Below are 21,049 nucleotides of genomic sequence, written 5' to 3'. Positions count from 1 at the left end.
CAGGCGACACTCTAAAAATCCCGGACTCCGTCATGGGGATCACGTTCCTAGCCGCCGGTACCAGCATACCAGAGGCCGTTTCGAGTGTCATCGTAGCCAAACAAGGTACCACCTCCCCCACAAACCAACGTCCAAATAACGCGGTGTGTTAATTCCAGGTCACGGTTCCATGGGAATCAGCAACTCCATCGGGTCCAACACCTTCGACATCCTCCTCTGTCTGGGTCTACCCTGGTTCATCAAAGCCACGTTCATGCCCACGATCGCCGGGAAGCACTGGGTGAGTACCCGACTCGCGTCCAACCCAAACTAATTTTTGTTGTAGGTTGGTATCAACTCCGCCGGTATCGAGTACAGTGCGATTTCCCTCCTCTCCTCCCTTCTTCTGCTCTACGTCGTCTTCGCAGTGAACAAATTCCGCCTCGACAAGAGGGTGGGCCGGATTTGCTTACTCATGTACGCGGTTTTTCTTATCCTGGCCAGTCTGATCGAGCTTAACGCGTTCTTCAGAGTTAATTTACCAACTTGTGGACGGTGAAGTTTATAGTGCACGTGTGTGTTAGGCTATATCACTGAAGATCTATATTTTTTACATAAATTTTATTTTACTACAGTTTATTTAGTAAATTGTGATTTCCTTCAATAATACTCTCGATCGATCTGTTTACGGCGTGTCAGATCTCATGGATATTTTGCTGTAGAGTAATGCAAGGAAATTGTAGGGTTTTTTAGATCACAATGTTCATCACCATTCGTTAGACTAAGTTATTATTATTGTAACGTCTTGCTGTACATAGACCCAACCTCTGGATTATTTAAAGTATTTTATGTAGCAACTAAGTATTTTAGTCGTTTTTTAAGCTCTGTTATTTTATTTTATTAAAACAGTATGTACAGAAGTAGTGTTTATAATTTATTTCATTTGAGGCAAATATAATAAAAAATCAAATTTAGAACAACCGTTTCATTTAACATATTTAACACGCCAATAAAATGTCTACCTTACATTAGTCTACGTAAGATTTTCGACTTAAAAACCTCTCCCCGCAAATGTAAACAGAATTCGCATTACCCCCTTGATTCAAATCCACGCATCTAAACACCAATCATTAATAAACACTAACCACGTGACTACCAAGCCTGTTTCCTATTGGCTACATCGCCTGCACTTTTCTATAAACAGCACAACTGTGGCACAAACCCTAACCCCCATGTGTCAATCAATACACAATTGAGGTTATGTTTACGTCGACTGTTTATTTTCAATTTAAATAGCAATAATGCCTCTACCGAACGCACTAGCCGCAAAATTAGCAAAAAGGGGCCTTCTGGTCGGTAAGTACGCCACGTTTGTACCATCCCGGGTTAATTTAACCATTTCAGCTAAAAAGTCCCAGGACCAGACCAAAAAAAGCAATTATAAGGGCTGGTCCACCTGCCCCAACAAAAGTAACATTTTCCATGAGTGTACGTACTGGTGTGAAACCCACTGGAAAGGAGTTTTGACCCCTGACCCTCGTTACATGCGAAATATGCAAAAATTACTCTTCAAGTATCCATTACCGAATAACTGGACAGAAGTGTTCGATAAAGGATTGTAAGACTTGTGTTGTCACGTTTGACGTTACAATTAATAAATCTGTGTAGGGGTAGGTACTACTACTGGAATATGGAAAATGATTTGGTTTCGTGGCTGCCGCCAAGGCACCCTAAGTCGATTAAGACAGTCAGTGCGGCAAAACTGAGAGAAAAACGGATTCTAGCGGCTGAACATGAGTTGAAAGTGAGCGAGAGGAACGAACGGGACGATCGAGACAGAGACGACGATTCTGACGATGATAGAAGCTATCATAAACATGACAGAAGAGACAGAGATAAAGATGACCGAAGGCACAGAAGGGATGATCGCCATGGAAGGAAAAGGCGGAAAGACGACATCATTGATCCCATGGATCCAGCAGCCTACTCTGATGTTCCCCAAGGCACGTGGAGCGACGGCTTGGAAAATAATAAAACTCGAGCTGATAGCACAGCTTCCGGAGTACTATACCAACAGCGACCTTACCCTGCACCTGGAGAAGTCCTAGCCAACAATAAAGAAAAAAACAAGAAAAAATAATTGTCCTTAATTTTTTTATCAATATACCATTTGACCAAACTACCCTTTTGTTTTTTTTTTTTGACAACAACTTATACACAGCAAGAAAAAGTGGTTTATTTTATTGAATTTTATACATAAATATTTAAGAAATGGAGGCTCGCCTTATTTGCGAGCCTCATGATAACCAGCTTGTAGTGCGAGTTCTACACGCTGTGTTAAATTCGCCAAAAGAAGACGAACCAGTAGGGTGTCCCAGTCCCGTGAAGTAGTACTACAAAGTTCCATTTTAGTTTATCCCTTCTGAGTTCTTCAACGAGATGAAGATGTCTCCTGAAGACCGATTGGAGAGTTTGTGCAAGAACCGCAAGAACAGGATCTTGCCAGAACCCAGTCCCTTCCTGGCTACTCCAGATATAATAATCTTCCAGAACTTCCAGCCGGGGAAGTGGTACAGCGCTACTCTGTCGCTCCAAAACAAAGAACAAGCACGTTTCCAGTTGTTTATTTACAAAAAAATAACGTAGTTATAGTCTTCTAGATGTGTCAAAACAATTTTCGAACAAACTGTCCATTTTCGATTGTTGCACCCGGGCAAAGTCGTCTGGAACAAAGTAGCCCCAGGGATGACGTATCAGGTGGTGATTTCTTTCTGCGGGGACTCCAACATAGACTACCTACACCAGATTACTTTCATCACTGAAGACGAACAATTCACGGTACCCATCCATGGTAATTCGACTAAAATAACCCAACGGTAGTGTTAATTTTGCAAAAGCTTTTAAACCCAGACCTTTGATTGACTTCCCGGACTTCGTCCGGCTCCCAGATGTTCCTATTAACATGACTTCTGAAAAAAACATCGTCGTTTGTAACCATGGTACTGCAGTCGGGTCGTTCAGCATCGTAGCAACAGATCCCTACTGCTCCATCTGTCCAACTAAGGCGGTACTCGGGTTCAACGAAAAAATCTTCCTCAAACTGAGAATCAAGACCACGAATGAAGGCACCGTGAAGACTGCTTTCATCATACAGTTTGACGACAACGTCACCTTGAAGATGTTTGTTGAATGCAACGCCTTACCGTCTACGATTGTCGTGGAAGAGTCATCCATAAGCTTCCAAGACACGTTTATAGGTTTACAGCGCCAGGTTTCCATCAGCATTGACTACCACGCTGTTGGTCACGGCTACTTCAAGTGGAAGTTCTACCAAGACAGGTACTTCGAGCAGATGCGGAAGTTACACTTTGAGGAAATGTTCGAGGAGGTACGAAGCGGTGAAACCCTGAAAAGCGTCCCACTGAGAAGAGCGAACATCATCAACTATGAGGGACACTCGATGGTGTACCAGAGGATCTTCACCGACGAAGTCGAAGAAGTGGAAGAAACTGAAGAATTCCTCTTTCAGAGTCCCGCCTTCTCCATCATCCCTCTGGTTCGGGGTTCATTTTAATTAACTAATAACTCAGACGCGGTTTCAGAGTGGCGAAATGGGGATGAACGGATGTTTGCTATTCACGATAATTTTTACACCACAGTTTAGTGAAGAGTACAACACTGTTGCCTACTTGGAAATCGCGGGGAAACAAGAACGCATACCTTTGAAACTACAAGGTACTGGATTAGGACCTGAGTTTAAACTAAACATTGGACACCTTGACGCTAACAACATCTTCCTTCGGTCGATTCATGACTACGAGATCATTGTGTCCAACACAGGTAACTTTGTTAGTAACTTGGACAAGGTACGACGACAGCTTTCAGGTCATATCCCGGGATCTCTGACTTTTATGGAAAGGGAGCTGCAATTCGGGGGTAGAATTCAGTGCGAGCCTGAAACTTTGTACGTCAATGCGGACCACTACAACGCTTTCCTTCTGTCGTTCACTCCGGGCGAAGAAGGACGGTTCGTCGAGAAAGTGGAATTCGTCATCAACGAATCCAAAGAGGTCATCCACTTCATCATGACGTAGGTACCCGATTTTGTAGACAACCTCTTCTCACTCCAACTCCAGAGGTAACGTAATCGCCCCCCTTTTGAACCTCGAAGTCGAAGAAATCGACTTCGGAATAGTCGCTTTGGGTTACCGCCAATATAAAGAAATCGCGCTGTGTAACAACTCCCCCGTACCCATCCAGTACCACATCGAGATAAGCGGGGACGGCTACCAAACCCCCATCGACTGCGAAGCCGATTTACAAGCCCGCTTCCCGCAGTACCCCAAAGAATTCGTCTTCAACCCAGTCGAAGGCATAGTGGACGAAAACTCGAAGATCGTCGGCTTGGTACTAACCCAAAACCCACAAACTCGCACTCATTCAAAGTTTCAGTTGCAACTTCTGCCGAACATCTCCAGGCAACTTAATACGAAGTTCGTGGTACACATGTGGGGTTCTAAGAACTACTGCTCCTCGATACCACTCAGGCACGACTGCAGAGTGGCAAAAGTCATTTGTACCCCACCCAAAGTCGACATTAAATTCTGTTTCATCAACTACATCTACGACAGGAAAATCGTGCTGTCGAACCAGAGCGAACTATCGTGTCGCTTCTGCTTCATGCCGAAGCAGAGTGAAGGTGTGGAAGTGCTGTGGTCGAACGGAGATACAGTGTGCATCCAGAAGGACGACGGTTTGATGGTTGAAGTGACAATAACGAGAAACTCCATGGAACCTTTTGACGAGGTGACGATTCCTTTGAAAATACAAACCCCTCATGTGGGGTCGCAGGAAATGCCTTTATAGTAAGAATCGATTGATTGAGGTGGTACTTGTTCTTACCGAAGTACTGTTATAGTTTTAGTATATTTGGGAAAGGTCCGGAGGTGCTGTGTCAGGTGATTTGCAACGGACAAGGACCTGCTGTGTGCTTCACCCCTCCGAAGCTCAACTTCGGACTGGTAACCCTTCTCTGCACCGTCACTAGAGAAATGGAGATTCTGAACGACACCCCTATTCCTGCGACCATCAATTTCGTCTTCGTAAGACTCGGGTTAGTTTTTTCTTCTTTAAGGGTTTCTTCCAGGAGGGACGTTCTGCCTTCAGCGTGAAAGAACCAGTCAAGGTTATACCTCCGAGTAGCAAACAAACCATGGAGGTTTCAGTTTATTTAACAGACCCTGGTAACACGAAGCAAGTGCTGTGGGCACACGTGGTGAGCGGACAAGAGATGGCGATTCTTTTAACAGCGTCTGGAGAAGGCACCAGTATCAGCTGTCGTCCCAGACTCGAACCAAAATTAGACCTAGGAACACTCCTAACCTACAAGAAATTCTCTTATCCCGTATTTATCAAAAACGAAGGTGCCAGATGGCACAAACTCTGGTTTTCTCGAAGCGACGACTACAAAGTAGCGAAAAAAGCGGGCAATTCGTCAGCAGGGTAGGACGCTCACTAAATCCGTCGATTTTTTTCTTATTCAGAAACAGTTTCAGCTCCATTTTCAAGATCACCCCGAACTATTTCCACCTGATGTCGAAGGAATCAGAAGAAATCAAAATTTTCGGGTCTAGGAAAGAGCAAGGATACGTTTCCGAGCACTTTTTCTGTCACGCCGTCATCGAACGCTCCCACAAAAGACACGTAATTTTTTCCTTCGAGGTGTTCGCCAAATTCCTGGACCCTCACGTCGAACTAGACAAGACCGAGCTCAATTTTAATTTGGACGTTTCGTCGGATGGGGTTTCGACTTCGTTGCGAGGTTTCTATTACCCAGTGGAGCGGCCAAATTCACCGAGTCTTCGTTTCAGATAAGCTCAAAATAAGGAACGAATCGGGGTTAGCTTTAGATCTCGACCTCGTCATAGCGCCCCCGTTTTACATAGTCGTGGATGGTAAAGCGGTGGCGATGTTGTACCTTAAATTGAATAATCTTTCTAATCGGACTGTCATCGTGGAGTTCCATCCACCTCCTCACCAGAAGAGGTGCGTGAGGTACAACCAGACGTTCTACGTGAATTATAAGGACCATTCGAAAGTAGTGAGTTGTGACAGAATCAGCTCTTGTTAGTAGTAATGATGATAATAATAGGACACTATTCCTGTTTATGGTGTAATAAACTACCCGACTTTGTCGATCACTCCCCAAGTGGTCGACTTCGAGTGCGTTCCCTTGGGGTCTTCCAGCTATCGCACTGTCGTGGTTAAAAACATCAGCAGCGTCCCTGTCATCTACAAGTGGGTGTGGGTTGAAGACATCGACGAACGCTTTTACGAAACCTCAGTGGTATGCTTCGTTTTATTTTTTTACTGCCTAATCACTCTTCTTAGATACCATCATCGCCTGACGCCTCCCTGGTCTGCCTCCTCGAAGGCGAAGAAAAATCCGAAAACACGCTGAAAAGCGATGCACCAGAAGAAACCGTCTGGAGCGAAGACAGCTGTCACATCGACGATAGAGTTCGAGAAATGCTCAACTCCCTCCTCGAGAGAATTGAAGAAAACAAAGAAGAGCAATCCTTCCTCCGATTTCTCCCCACGACCACTTCCACGCTCAAATTCTGGGACATCTTCAACTTGGTGCCTCACGAAGGATGCCTCGAGCCCGAGGAAACAATAACAACGTACTTTCGATTCACCCCGAAACCTAATACGGAGGTGTCGGCAACCATTTATTGCCACGTGGTGGGCGGTGCCAACGAACCCGTCACCCTCACGGGAAAGTGTCGAAAGGTTTCCTACTACCTCAAAGAGACCATGATCGATTTTGGCCAAGTCTACGTCTACGAAGTGAGCGAAAACGAGCTGAACTTGGTCAATGACGGCGAAGGTCTGTTCAAGTTTGTGGTGTCGGAAGCGTTGCTTCCGCATGGTTGGTTAACTATCGAACCGTCCAGTGGGATTGTGGCACCTGGAGAAACTTTTCCTCTCACGCTGCATGTATTTCCCGGGTCGCTTGGACGTTTCGTCACGAGTTTTAACATAAAAGTTAACTATTTGGATCCGGTGACGATTGCAGTGAATGGGTTCGGGGTTTATGCTCAGATTTACTTCGCTTTGCCGCGACCGGGATTAACCACCAAAGCTGGGCCCTTCATTTCGTACTCCGCTATAGCGGAGTTGGATTATGTGGATACTTGCAGTTGTACTAAAGACTACTTTCCTGAGACGGATAGACGTATTTTGGAGGAGGACGACTGGGTTGTGGTTTCTATGAGCGATCCATTCCCCTGTACGATGGACATAGATCTGTCGATCGAGAGAATCATAGCCAAGTATCAGCTGGAGAAAGACACGACGAAACTTATTAGCAAACTAGCCGGTGGGGAAAAATTTTGGCCGGTACCAAACTTTGTTACAGATCCCTATGTTTTCGATTTGGGGTGCATACAGATAAATAGCAAAAATCTATACAAGCTGAGTTATCTTAATTACGGACCTGGAAAGACCGTGGTTAGGACACACCCGAGTCCTACTTTTAGTAAACACGGATTTGACTCGCCTTTTGTCAGATTCATGATGGATCTGAACCAAGTGAGCGAGCTCCTCTTGTCGTTTCATCCAACGACTGAAAAATTCCCCGACCTAAACACCCAAGTCACCGAATTTATTTACTTAGAACTTAGAAATAGTGCCAAAGTTCCAGTACAGTTGGAAGTGTTGGTAGCAACGCCCACCGTGGTGGTTTCGGTTGAAGAGGTTGATTTTGGAGCCATCAGATGCGGAGACTGTCTTAGGAAATCCATTAATATTATCAACAAGTGAGTCGAAGCTGGCATAAATCTGTCATACAGGGTTCCGTTTTAGCGGCTACTTGCGAAGCAACTGGAGGGCGGTAATAGACGACACCTCGAGAGCGAAGTCAAAACTAAGATCTTCCTTCTTTCTTCTAAACCCAGAAGGTTCTCTCGTACCTGGCGAGAAGTTCTATCTGCGTATCTACTTCGAACCTCATTACGACGATTTCTTAACCGCCGACCTTATCATCACTGTCGACGGAAATAACAGACAAACGGTTGTTCAGTTAAAGGGATTAGGCATGGAGCCCTTTTTGGAAATAATCGAAGAAAGAATCACCTTTGACCCTAGTATTCCATATTCGCAGGATAATGAAAGATACGTTACCATACGAAATGCGTCAAAGTTTCCAGTAGAATATTACTTCTCAGATTTCGATCCGTGAGCTAAAATACTCAAAAGTGGTTAATCTTTCTTTTTGTAGAAAAATTCTACAGGAAGAATCTCTAGTCCGGACTTACATCATCGGTCACATGCTCAACAAAGTCTACTTTCCGTATAGAGCTCCAGGTGAAGATCTGCCACCCATGTTTCAGACCTACTATGACAATATACTCCAAGAAATCGAAGACACGACTTTACAAAGGCGTAGATCGAACAGTGGAGACAGAAAATCGAGACCAATCGCCTCTCCTCTATCGAATAGAAGCAGGGAATTAAGCATGACGTCATGGTAAAGTTATTGTACAGGTATTTCAGCAAAGTAAAAAATAAACTTTAGGTCTCCACATTCTGCGACCAAAAGCTTAAACAGAAAAACTGATCAAGAAAAGGACAACATCATTACTAGTACGCGACAATATAAGCATGGAACAAAATAATTAAAAATGATTGTAGATTACTTCACTCGGAAACAAAAAAGAATGACCAAAGACCATATTACTGCTACGTTACCATCAACGAAAATAACCCCAGACAGTGAAGAACTATGGATAGATCCTCCTGCCAAAGGAATATTGATAGTGTTTCACGGCACACCGCTCTCCCAATACATAAAAGCTGCTAACGAAACTGGAAAAGCTCTTAATTTACCAGTTCGCAACATCGACTGGCTTATTGTTGACTGTCTAGTACACAATGTTTCCCCCGCTGCACAGGAAGTGAATAATATCATAAATCAAGCTTTTGATGGTGCAGAGGAAGATCCTACACTGGAAAGTTATGTCTCTGAAGGTAAAACTTACCACAATTAAATTTTTAACACAGTAATTATTTTTCTCAGATACGTTCGACGTTCTTACGAAAAAAGTGCTAATTCTGCTCTCAGGAATACCCAAGAAGAAGCAAACAAAACAGAAAATAGCCAAACCAGAGAAAAATAAGAAAAAGGGATCAGCGAAAAACTCCAAAAGCAGTGAAAAGTCTAAGGAGTCAAGCAAAAGTAGTAAAAAATCTAAATCGAGCAGTAAAAAGTCCAAGAAAAGCAGTAAATCCAGTAACAAAAGTTCATCGTCCAAGAAATCAAAAGGGTCTTCGAAAAAAGGTAAAAAGAAGAAGGAGTTTATCAGCGATACTTTAATAAATATCCCGGAAGAGCTGTTGTTGGATTTACTGGAAGAAAGTTTGCAAATTTTCAAACAAGGGTTAATTATTGAGAGTCTGACTAGTAATTTTCTACGTAAAACTATGGTTGCTCTGAAATGCCTCTTACAACTTGCGAAAGATGTGCAAGAGATTCATTTCGTCATCTTCTCGACAACTTTTGAGAAATACATGGAATCTGAAACAATTAAAGAACAAGAACAAGTACAGCAAGAAATTAATCGCTTGGAAGAACTTGAAGGAAATGTAGACGAAATGGATGCAGAGGAATTTGCACAGCTGGAAAAGGAATACCCTAATATTTATGTAAACTATATCAAAAAACGAAAACACGATATAACCAGAAGAAAGGAATTAGTAAAGCAACGAAAACTAGAACGAGAACGGGCGCTACGACGATCTAAAGGAAAAGAAAGCGAAGGTAAGTAAAATCGTTTTCAAAGTTCATTTATAATTAGGTTTTATACCCGAAGTCAAAATATCGTCTAAATCGAAAAAGTCTGACCGAAGTTTGGGCAAACATTCAAATGCGGCTAAGAAAAAAGGTAAGAAAAAGGGATCGAGTAAGAGCTCCAAAGGATCAAAAAAAGGCAAAAAGTCGGAGACAAATTTAACAGAGAGTGGCGAAAATACTGAAGAAGATAAAAAGGTTTCTGAAAAAAGTTCCAAAAAGTCTGATAAAACGAAAGATTCGAAAAAAACAAAAAGTTCAGAGAAATCTAAAAAATCAAACAGTTCCAAGAAATCCAAAAAATCAAAGAGTTCTAAAAAATCTAAAACGTCTTCCAAGAAATCGGCGAAGCGAAAAAAAGAGACAAAGAAAAGTGATCGTCGTAAATTATTATGTTTATTTTACTTAACTCTTTCTTTGTAGAGAAACTCACAAAAAAACAAGCAGAAATCAAAGAATCCCTTGATAGTTTTGAAGAGACTTTTCAAGAAATCTTGCACACTCTGGAATTTTGGGACAAAACAAGCAATTCTGTAAGTGAACCGATGGTCCTGCCCGTGAAAAAAACGAAAAAGAAGCAAGACAAAAAGACAAAAAGAACTCCAAAATCTCCAAAAACTACCGTCACTGTACCTACCTCCACAGAAACTTCGTTAGCAGCAGCACCTGCTACAACGATATCTTCCGACATTGGAATCCCCTGCTGGATTATAACCAATAACAACCTTGACCACGTAGTCGAGAGCTTCCTGCCAGTTCTTATCAAAGCGACTGTAGACATGGAAATTTCTGACGAACAACAAGCGAGAAGCGATTACATAGAGCCACTTTTATTACAGTCCGTTCTACCGAAACCAAAACCCAGAGCGGTCAAGAGAACCGAAGTTTTTGTCATAACAGATTATGTAGAAGATGAAGATAATCAGGTAAGTCTATTCCGTCTATTTAAAAATTCTCATAACGTTGTTCTAGAGCAAAGTGAAATTAAGCCCAAGCGACATAAACACTAAAGCCGAGTCTAAAGTAAGTTTAACGAAAAAGAGAAAGTCCACCAAAGGCAAAAACGCTTCTCAAGTAATTAAAAATCTGGGTGAACCAGGTCAAGAAGGGTTCACATATCGAGGAATTCTACATCCTGGGGAGACGATCAAATACAAAATTAGATTCTTGCCAAAAGCCGTAGGAAACTACAAGCACCAATTCGACATTGGAGTTTTTGGATCTCCCTTGAAATTCACAATTACTTGCGTTGCCTGCTGCGACATGCCTAGAATTGACATGGATTCATATTCGCTCTTCGATAGAGTCTTGGAATACAGGACCGAAAAAACTAAATACACCCGTGACGTTTTCGTACAACACAGGAACAGATTCGAATTCGGCGGAATTTTGCTCCCAAATGAAGCAACAAACAGGTTTAGTTTTTTTCCTTCTTCGATTGTTCTAACTTCATCTTTTGCAGTTCTTTTGAATCGCGGGCTTGCTTCTATCTCAACAACATAAGTCGTATTACTTGCGATGTGAATTTTTCCATACAGAGAGATTGTCCGGCATTTCATTTCCAACCAGACTCACACATTATCGAACCTAAAGCTAGACAAGGAGTAACAGTGGTGGCATCACCTTGTAAAGAACAACTCTATGACGATAAATTGATTCTTTCAATCAAGGACAATCCAAGGATTGAGAGGATCATTGTATCGTGCTACGGGTGTGAAATCGGAGTGGACGTTAATCCAAAACACGTCCTGTTTGAAAGGGTCACCATGGAAATTTCGTTAAAGAAAGATATCGTGATAACGAACAACACACCAGTCGAAGTTACATGGTACTTTGTAGGATGCGAACAGGTGCTGGAGAACTTCAGAATAAGTAGCTTTGGTGGAAAGATATCACCATTTTCGTTGCAAACTTCTACTGTTGACTTTACGGCGAGGGAAATGGAAGTTCGGAGTTCTACTTTTAAGGTCAATGTAAGATCTTGTTAATTTAAAAGACAACGGTTATTCTACTTCCTTTCTAGATCTACGACAGTTGCTCCAGACTGGTTTACACCACGGAGATCAAAGTCTCTGCCGAAACAACAGCTCTTGAATTCTTTTATAACAATGAGTTGAACTATGGAGATATCAAGGGCTGGAAGTCGCACAGCATTCAATTCGACGTAACCAGCAAAGGTCGCTACGAAATTCATTGCCAGTAAGTGTACTATCATGAAAACAAAATCATAAAATCGTTTTGTCCAGGTTTGCCGATATTGTCGATGAAAACTTGGAAAATCAAGCCATAAGGAAATACTTTACAATCCAACCAACCGAGGGCAAAATTCTACCGAACATAAAATTCTCTAGCACTATAACATTCTCGCCCGATAGAGTGATGACTCTAGAAAAATTCCCGGTGTTCAAATGTCTTCTGATCGACCCTTTCCACGAAGTAGTAATCAAAGCGCTGGATATCTTTGTTTCAGCACGAGTGTTTTTGTCGAAATTCGAAATATGTCCCTATCCCGAAATTTACTTTGGATATCAAGCGGTCGGGCAGGAGAAATTGCATACTTGCCAGATTTTCAACAAAGGAAAATTCGACTTTAATTACACCGTCCAACAATATGTAAAACAAGCAGAAGTGAAAAAAAAGAAAACTAAGAAAGAGAAAGGTGCGCTTGAGGTAAGTACACACCATTGTTACGCTTGACATTTCAGGAAAAAAACGTTCCAAATCGAAATCTGAAAGCAAATCTAGCAAAGGTTCAAAGAAATCTAAAACGTCGAAACAGTCAAAGCAGTCCAAACAGTCAAAGAAGTCGAAAAGTAGCAAAAAATCCAAGTCCAGTAAAAGCACCGACAAACTAAAGTAACTATTCTCTCAAAACCCCCACCCGCTACCCACCCCCTTTGCAGGAAAAAACCCAAACCCACCACCCTCCAATTCGGCATCTTCTCCCTCACCTCGTCGACGGGCGTCGTCGACCCGAACGAAGAAATCATCGTCGACATCAGATCAAAACCCAAAGAAGCCGGCAAGTTCGAAGAGACCATCATCGTCCACGTGAGCGAACCCTCCTTCGCCGACCAGAACGGCAAAGTCATGAAAGTCCACGTCATAGCCTGCGAGCCCAAAGTCAACTTCGACGAGATCCACAACATCTTCAAAGAGCAATACGTGGTGGAGAAAATGGACGACTTCCTCGCCACCAACGTAAGACCACTGCCACCCCCTTCCATAAACGTCATCTCTTCCCCTAGATCGAAACGAAGATCGTCTTCTCACGATCCGAGATGAAACTAAAATTCAACAAAATCTGCGTCAACACTACCGAGACGACGCGCATCAGGATCCAGAACATCGGACACGTGACGGCCCACGTGACAGCGAGATTCTCCAATGCGAACCACGTCTTCACCGTGACACCAGACGCGTTTTCGATTGATCCGTACCAGACGGAGAACGTGATGATCGTCTACACCCCGAATTCGCTGGATGTGAGGTTGTAGGGGGTGGATTCCAATGATGACGGTTGTTTGTAGGAACATATTGCTGTTTTGACGTTCGAGTGTAGGGGGTTCAAGACCGTGGACACGCTGGTGGTGGAAGTTATAGGAGAGGCTTGCGTTCCCGAGATTGGTCTTGTGGAGCCGGAAACGGACGAAGCTTCGTTCGTCATGCTAGATTTTCCACCGACTTTGCTAGGGAATTGTTCGACTCAGAACGTGGTGTTCAAGAACGTCGGGGCTATTCCTTGTAAGGTTATCGTGGAGGTGTGCTTTGATGAGCATGACCAGTTGACTTTGATTCCGGCGGAGGAAACGATCTGCAACTTAAACCTATGGGACCCTGATGGTAAGCACTAGGATCTTCGAGAGGCTAAGTTAATTGTGTTTTAGTCCCCATGAAGCACACAATTCTGGTCAACTTGGAGTGCAAAGCTGTTGCTAAGTTCACGCTCCAGTTCCAACCTCACAAAATCGGGACGTGGAAGACCGAAGTGAAGATTCACACCGTGAATAACCCTTTCGAACTGAAAAGGGTAAGAGTCGGGGTTTGGAAGCCTCAAACTGTAGTCTTTTTGTAGATCCACGTGTTTGCAGAAGGTTACTACATGGACGTGATTTTTGAAGGCCTCCCAGGTTACTCGAGAAGTTCGTCCATTGAATCCATTGACTCAAGTCCAATTCTGGCTTATTCTTTGGACTACGGTTACGTCAATTTGAACACACTGGTGAAGAAATGTTTCTTAATTAGGAACAATTCGGACGTGCACACTTACAAGTTCGAGTTTCCGAATTACAACGAAGTGATTTTTAGCCCGTCTGTCGGACACATTCGCCCACAAACCAACAAACAAATTCTGGCTGTGTTTCTATCAAGAAATCCGGTGGTTCTGAGCGAGGTACTTTCATCTAGAGGCACGACAAACCATCTAAATAATTTTATAGGCCCGGATCGACTGTAAATTGTATCAAATCGAGTACGAAGAACCACAACCGAACCTTTTATCTTGGGACGACCGACAGCACGTGGTCATTTGGTCCAGCCCACCCGACCAACCCGACACCAGCGTCGAAATCCAAAGCGAAAGCGAGAGTAAAACACCAAGCACGACATCGGTAAACTTGGTCGAAGACATCTGCCTCAGCATGAAGAAAATCGAACAAAACCCAGAACCCAAAATCACCATGGTCCCCAGCTCCTGGCAAAACATAGTAGTTTTCCTTTGCGTAGTGGCAGGTTACGCGAGTTTCTTCGTCGGGACTGAAGAACTCCAGATTTCGGACACTTTCATCATGAATGTAACCCTCCACGTCTGACAATCCTCACCTACAACCTCATTTTCCAGAAAAACTCAGTCACGTTTGAAGTGGAAAACACCGGAAACATGGTCTTGAGGACCTGCTGGTCGATAACATTGCACGAACTTCCGAGACGCATCAACTCGTGTAACAGTCTTGACGAAGTGGTCGACAAGTTCCAATCTATAGGGAGTTTCAAACGCGAACCGACTCCTTTGTGTGGACGAGGTAAATCTTGTCAATCTTCGAACTTGTAAAACATGTTCGAACTTGTAGAAAGCTTCGCCTACGAGGATCCTCTACCCCGACGCGCTTCCGCCTCGACTCTCTTCAGCTGCGAAACTCTAGAGACCAACCGAAGCGGGGATTCCTGGACCGACGCTCACTCGTTGCCGTTTGTGGTAACCCCAGACAAAACCACCATTGAACCCAACTCCAAGAAGACTCTCACTGTGACGTTTGCACCACTGGACGTCTTCGACTACGTGGTCAAACTGAAAGGTTTCGTCGAGAACAAAGATCCAGCAGCGAAGGAAATCGAGATAACGGTTAAAGCTCGCAGTATTCTCCCTTTGTACTGCTTCGACTTGGAGCCCAGCGACTACGTGGAGACGCGGCGACGAGGCAGGAAAACTTGCAACGAGCTGCTAAACGAAAACACGAGAGTGGTGGAGTTTGAGTCGATAGGTCTAGGGATCATCTGCACGAGGTACGACTGTCCTACCCTAAACCCTTGATACATCTTGATTGCAGGAAATTTTACTTGAAAAACCCAACCAAAGAGGAATTTATCTACACGTGGCAACCAGCCGTGAAGTTCAGTCCTGAGCTCTCCTGCTTCCACTGCCACACCCCCAACGGGACTCTAGCTAAAGGCAAAACGGCGGAAATGGTCTTCAGTTTTATCCCTCAAGCCTGTGGCATCTTCGAAGAGTTTTACTTTTTCCATATACCGCTGCGTGACATTGAAGCCGTCTTCCTCTTGGTGGGTACCGCCCGCGAGCCAAGAATCTACTTCGAGAAAAGCCACGTCGCCCTACCACCTACGGTGGTCGGAATCGACGTCACCCAGAACGTCATGCTCAAGAACGAAGAATCCGAAAAGTACCACTTCAAGTTCGGAAAACTACCCATGATGTCGGACGGTTTAAGCATCCAACCGTCCCAAGGGTTTTTGGAACCCAACGAGGTTCTTCCAATTCGGTAAGTCGTTTTTTTAGTTATATTCAACCACGCGTTTGTTTAGAGTGTTTTACAGCCCCAAGAAACAATCTTCGGCGACCATCGACCTCAAATGCTTCGTGGAAAAGATCAAAGTCCCTTTGGAACTCAACATTTCGTGCAGCTGTTTTCAGGTTGAAGCCATAACTGCGTACGTCGATTACAGCGGCAAGGAAATTCCACTGTTGCCACACAGAGTCAACACTATCAATATGGGTGCGGTAAGTCGAACAGTTCGGAGAGATGGGCAAGGTTTAAAGTGATTTTGCAGATGGTGCCGCACCAGAAATACGAAATACCCATTGTTATTACCAACATTGGGAAAACGGGCTTCCAGTGGTACTGGGACATGAGGATAGCTAAAATCGCCGGGCTGTTTGACATTTTGTTTGATTCTAACGACGAAATCTTGCAACCTAAGGAAATTATGAAGACTAGAATTGTTATCACGCCGTTGATAAGGTGTCAGATGCAGCCGCACAGAATTTACCTCAAGGTACTACTACTATTTCAATAGTGAAAATCCTAAGCCTAATACAACTGTAGATTGCGTATGGTCCCAGTTACGCCCTACAACTCACCGGAAGCGCGGGAAAACCCCCCTACAAACTATCCTTCTCAGAGTACGACTTTGGTCCCTGTCTGGTACAGACCGCAGCCACCAAGTACTACAAAACTGTACTCAACTTCAACAACTATAACATTTTTCCAATGACGTACTAAATTTCGGTGGTACTTTTCGCAATGACAGTTTATTTTGTAGGTTGGAAAAAGGCAAACATGAAGCCCACATTTCGACGGACTTTAAGTGTGACGAAGTCGCACCTCAAGCCCAGAAGAACATCACTATCTACTTCCATCCGATGATTCTAGGGGAACACCGTCTAGAGCTCCCTCTGTACATAGAGAGCAAAAAAACCCATGTCACAATTCTAGGAAAAGCAGTACCTCTAAAACTGACACTCGTAGACCAGGTTGACAAATTCGTCGACCTGGGTTCGATTCTGGTGGGCAAAACCCAAACCAAAACCATTCGTGTGACGAACGAGTGTGAATGCTATCTGAACATTATTTTCAACTTCTGGGATAGGCTTCCGAAGAAACCTATGAAGGAAACACCAGAGGGTACAATCGAGATACCACAAGAAGAGGAACCACCGAGGTACGTACTAGTGAACAATAACAAGGTACTTAGTTGTTTGTAGTCCCAAAGAGAAGAAGAAGGGAAAGAAGGACAAGTCTAGCAAAAGCTCTAAGTCGTCGAAGAGCAAAAAGAACAAAGGCGCCAAGAAAAAGGGTAGCAAGAAGAGCGTGAAAAGCAAGAAGAGCAACAAATCCAAGAAGACCAAGAAGAGCAAAAAGTCCAAAAAATCCAAGAAGAGCAAAAAATCAGAAGAGACGATAACAGAACCGTAAGTTTCTATTTTCACGAAGCCTCCAGTCCAATCACTTGATTCAGGGTACCTGCGGAACCACCCCCAGTCTCGAAACGCGGTATTGATTTCATGACCATCACCCCTGAAAAGTTCCTGCGGGTAGGGCCTCAAAGAACCACAGAGTTCACGATCACTTTCAGTCCGACAGAAAAGGTGGACTCTTTCATTGAAAAGGTACTACATTTGCAAGAACTGTCAGAAAAAATGACCCTCCGTTACAGATCTACTACCAAATCCAGAACTACGTCGACTGTATTTGTATGGTGAAGGGTAAATCGATTGCTCCGAACATCTCCCTGGACCGCAACCAGCTAACTTTTGGCAACGTTGTGGTCAATTTCGAGGGGGTGATGAACGTGGTACTACGCAACACCGGCGACTTGGCACTGAAGTACTTTAAACTTTCGTATCAACGTCACACTCAAAATCTCTTCCAGGTTTAAGTGGCTTCTAGACAAAAAAGACACCGACTTTTCCATTTCGCCCAACAAGGGGTACATCCTTCCTGGAACCGATTTGATTTTTAACGTCTACTTTCGCCCGAAAGCAGTCAAATGTTGGATTAAATCCAAAGTACTATTCATATTTTTGCAAACAAATTGTATCTGGAATCTTTGTAGCTGATTTGCCACATTGCCAACATCAACAAACAACTGGAACTGTCAGTTTCGGGCTCTTGCATTAACGTTCCTCCTCCAAAGGGCGTAATTTCCTTCATCTGCCCAGTTCGGGAATCGGTCACTAAAACAATAGCCATTTCTAACCCGTAAGGTACCAAAAACTTGTAATTGTGATAATAAAGGTACTGTTTCCAGGAGCAATCAATTTTGGGAGCTGGCGCCCCACATTTCTGGTGACCCTAGCTTCAAGACGATGGAAATCACCCGAATTCCTCCACGAAGTGAAGACCAGATTGAAATTGTTTTTACTCCGTTCACCATGAACGCAAAAGATGTACGAATTTTGGGTCATGGTTTCAAAAATGACTTGTTTTTTCAGGCAACACTTTGCGTTCCTACCCCTCAAGGTTTTATAATATCTTACACTTTGAAAGGGGTTGTGGAAGGTCCCACTCCTGGTAAAATTAGTAGGGAAGTTTTGTGTAAAGTGCAACATGTGGAGAGAATCCCTGTGAAGAACTGGTTGCTGGCGAAGCAACAATTTCACGTTTCTACGACCATCAATGGACCAGTGAGTGCGAAGAAGCTGTTTTCGGTTGGAGGGAACGCTTTGATTGAGGTACCACCGAATGGTTCTAGGTTTTATGATTGGATGATCACCCCCATCAACGAGGGACACTTGGAACTGAAGGTACTAACACTAGTCAAACACAATTGGCACTAATTACGCACTTAAGGTCAACTTCACGAATAAAGTATCCAAGGAGTATCAATGCTACGAAGTTTCTTTAACAGTACTACCCAATAATCAGCTAGATGTGATTGAGTTCAAGACGTGTGCTAGAAACTCGATTACGAAGTTGATCAAACTGGAAAATCCTCTGTCAGTACCGGTGACTTACGAAATGACTTGTCCTCAAGAGGGTCTAGAGTATGAGAAGACTGTCACTCTTGACCCACACACGGTGGTACCAAAACGTGAATCTTATAAAGTCGATTTTAATTACTTCGTTCTAGTACTATATGGACGTTACTTATAGACCTCTGTTCCAAGAAGAACAAACCAAAACTTTTAGCGCTACTTGCAAAGAGATGGGTACTTTTTCGTACAGTTTGGTACTAAGTGCTCAAGCGGCGGTACCCGAGCCTGCGATCATGTTCAGGAGTACTTTGGGACATTCGTTGACCCAAAATGTAGAAGTGGTTGATACAAAATCGTGTCAATATAAAGTACGTACTGATGAGTTTGGGATACTTCAACAGGTTTATTTTTCAGTTTGAAAGCCCGATGTTCTTTTTAAACTCGGTTGTGAATGACCACACCCTGAGCATCACTTACGAGCCCAGTCAGATTGGAAGGATTCAGAGTCAGATGGTTTTGAAGTCAACAGCTTTGGGAGATTTTATGTAAGGTCTATTCTATGTAGTCTTCCAAGTGGTCTGTGATTTCTTTTTAGATATCCTCTTATTGGTGAAAGCTCTCCGCCCAAACCTCAAGGACCTTTCTTCCTAAACTCTTCGTCTCCTGTCACCATCAACTTCAAGAACCCGTTTTCTGAAGACAAACAGTTCTATTTTCACACTGAACCAAGTGACTTTTCCGTCAAGCAGACAACTCAATTGGTTGAATCCAAGAAGGTGCTGAAGGTGGTGGTTAGTATGTGGAAACAGAGTAACGATGAAGTGACGTATCCTGCGACGGGAAAATTGACCATTAGCTGTCAATCGCCACATATTTCTTGGGTTTATTATTTACAAGAAGATGTTTAAATAAATGGTTTCGTACTTTAGGGTTTTTGTTAAAGATTTGTTTAGGGCAACTCAAAAATAATTCAACTGGTTCAAAGTCAATTTCTGAAATCTAAAAATTTTATTTTGTTTTGGCGATTTTGGAAAATTGGTGCGAATTTTCGTGGAAATGAAACCGAAAAATACCTGTGGAGGACTAATTAGCAGAGGAAACTCTTGTGGTAATTTTCAAAGGTCCGTGGTCAAAATTTTCGTATTGAAAAATGAACCACGATTTTCGAAATTTCCGGTTTGGAATTCAAAAATTTTGCCGACTTCCATTTTGGCGATTCTGGAAAAAATAAAACCAAAAAATACAATGATCAATTTTATTTGGTGGATCCTATACTGAACAGTAAAAAATCGCTAGAATGAGAGTAGGCGTAAGAAAATAAAGGGTGGGTGGGCGGGGCTAGTATTTGCTAAGATTAGAGTGATAGAATTTTCAAAATAATTAAGTGGAAAAAACTTTGAGGTTGAAATCATTGAATCTGGTGTTAATGTAGAAAATGCTCAAAAAAGATCAAAACATATTTTCGAAATATTCGGTTTCAAATTCGTGTTTTTAAAATACCCCAAAGATTATTATTTTCATTTTGGCAATTTTGGACACATGGTAGTAATTTTTCGAAACCAAAAAACACTTCTAGAAATCGAAATCAATAAAAGAATCTCTTCTGGAAATTTTCAAAGGTGCGCGAAAAAAGTCAAAATTTTTCTAAGGGATGGTTACTGAAAAATCAAACTTTTCGCAAACTTGCCAAAAAATTCAGGAATATAAATCCCGACGAGCTGAATCGAAAAATATAGCGTGTTGATGATTGATAGTATTAGACCAAGATTTTCGAAAAATTCAGTTTCAAAGTCAAATTTTTAAAATATCTCAAAAATTGTCCTCTTCCATTTTGAGGATTCTAGAGAAAGAAGCTGAAGAAACTTCGTCGACATTAACAAAAAAATCTCTTCTGGTATTTTTCAATGATGCTTGGAAAAAGGTCAAAATTTTCATAGATTATGAAAAACTTCGGTAAAGTTGCCTGAAAATTTACAAAATTTCTAATATATAAATCTCGACGAGCTGAATTGAAAAACAACATATTTATAGTCCCCGATAAACATTTTTGAAATATCTCGTTTTATAGTCAAATTTTTGAAATATCGCTAAAACTGAAATCTTTCATTTTAACGATTCTGGAAAAACGGTAGGAATTATCGAAAAAATGAAATCGAAAAACACTTCTACAAGTTTAAATCAACAAAATAAACACTTTGGGTAATTTTCGAAGGTGCTCAAAGAAAAGCCAAAAATTTCGTACTAATGGTCCTACTGAAAAATTATACTTTTGGAAAACTTACCTGAAA

At 42.6% G+C, this 21,049-nt stretch overlaps 3 protein-coding genes across 7 annotated transcripts in view; all 3 read left to right on the top strand.

The window, feature by feature from the left end:
- LOC135133610 (sodium/potassium/calcium exchanger 3-like) overlaps window positions 1-922 on the top strand; it is a 41,274-nt gene extending 40,352 nt beyond the window's left edge. For all 3 annotated transcript variants that reach the window (XM_064062065.1, XM_064062063.1, XM_064062064.1), the window contains exons 7-9: window positions 4-105; window positions 159-280; window positions 326-922. In XM_064062065.1, the coding sequence (XP_063918135.1) occupies window positions 4-105; window positions 159-280; window positions 326-538 (437 nt within the window). In that variant the 3' untranslated portion in view covers window positions 539-922. The remainder of the gene's footprint in view (window positions 1-3; window positions 106-158; window positions 281-325) is intronic.
- Window positions 923-1,191: 269 nt separating this feature from the next.
- LOC135133600 (polyglutamine-binding protein 1) lies at window positions 1,192-2,161 on the top strand. Of its 2 annotated transcripts, XM_064062051.1 has the most exons (3): window positions 1,192-1,335; window positions 1,384-1,597; window positions 1,648-2,161. In XM_064062051.1, exons 1-3 carry the CDS (start codon window positions 1,281-1,283, stop codon window positions 2,117-2,119), a joined length of 741 nt encoding a protein of 246 aa, XP_063918121.1. In that variant the 5' UTR covers window positions 1,192-1,280; the 3' UTR covers window positions 2,120-2,161. The 2 variants fall into 2 exon arrangements, with proteins under 2 accessions (XP_063918121.1, XP_063918120.1); XM_064062050.1 differs by having other exon boundaries at window positions 1,192-1,597.
- Window positions 2,162-2,195: 34 nt separating this feature from the next.
- On the top strand, window positions 2,196-19,689 carry LOC135133503 (hydrocephalus-inducing protein-like). 2 transcript variants are annotated; one of them, XM_064061941.1, is made up of 50 exons: window positions 2,196-2,343; window positions 2,392-2,586; window positions 2,632-2,830; window positions 2,877-3,535; window positions 3,582-3,819; window positions 3,865-4,069; window positions 4,116-4,386; window positions 4,432-4,844; window positions 4,898-5,081; window positions 5,126-5,481; window positions 5,529-5,800; window positions 5,850-6,076; window positions 6,131-6,325; window positions 6,370-7,799; window positions 7,846-8,217; window positions 8,261-8,509; window positions 8,558-8,625; window positions 8,674-9,009; window positions 9,059-9,799; window positions 9,852-10,202; window positions 10,253-10,755; window positions 10,802-11,244; window positions 11,292-11,802; window positions 11,853-12,028; window positions 12,076-12,488; window positions 12,535-12,685; window positions 12,733-13,030; window positions 13,078-13,314; window positions 13,360-13,672; window positions 13,717-13,859; window positions 13,905-14,222; window positions 14,269-14,622; window positions 14,670-14,850; window positions 14,899-15,331; window positions 15,376-15,825; window positions 15,869-16,064; window positions 16,115-16,339; window positions 16,390-16,559; window positions 16,607-17,005; window positions 17,049-17,255; window positions 17,303-17,453; window positions 17,501-17,670; window positions 17,717-17,852; window positions 17,900-18,045; window positions 18,095-18,233; window positions 18,279-18,590; window positions 18,637-18,867; window positions 18,917-19,129; window positions 19,176-19,306; window positions 19,357-19,689. In XM_064061941.1, exons 1-50 carry the CDS (start codon window positions 2,251-2,253, stop codon window positions 19,667-19,669), a joined length of 15,117 nt encoding a protein of 5,038 aa, XP_063918011.1. In that variant the 5' UTR covers window positions 2,196-2,250; the 3' UTR covers window positions 19,670-19,689. The 2 variants fall into 2 exon arrangements, with proteins under 2 accessions (XP_063918011.1, XP_063918010.1); XM_064061940.1 differs by having other exon boundaries at window positions 5,850-6,079.
- The last annotated feature ends 1,360 nt before the right edge of the window (window positions 19,690-21,049 follow it).

The sequence above is a fragment of the Zophobas morio genome, unplaced genomic scaffold, assembly GCF_036711695.1.
Source record: "Zophobas morio isolate AGI-343-1 ecotype UQ-CSIRO unplaced genomic scaffold, CSIRO_AGI_Zmor_V1 ptg000022l, whole genome shotgun sequence".
In the NCBI taxonomy this organism is placed as follows: Eukaryota; Metazoa; Arthropoda; class Insecta; order Coleoptera; family Tenebrionidae; genus Zophobas; species Zophobas morio.
This window is presented reverse-complemented; position numbering and strand designations above follow the sequence as displayed.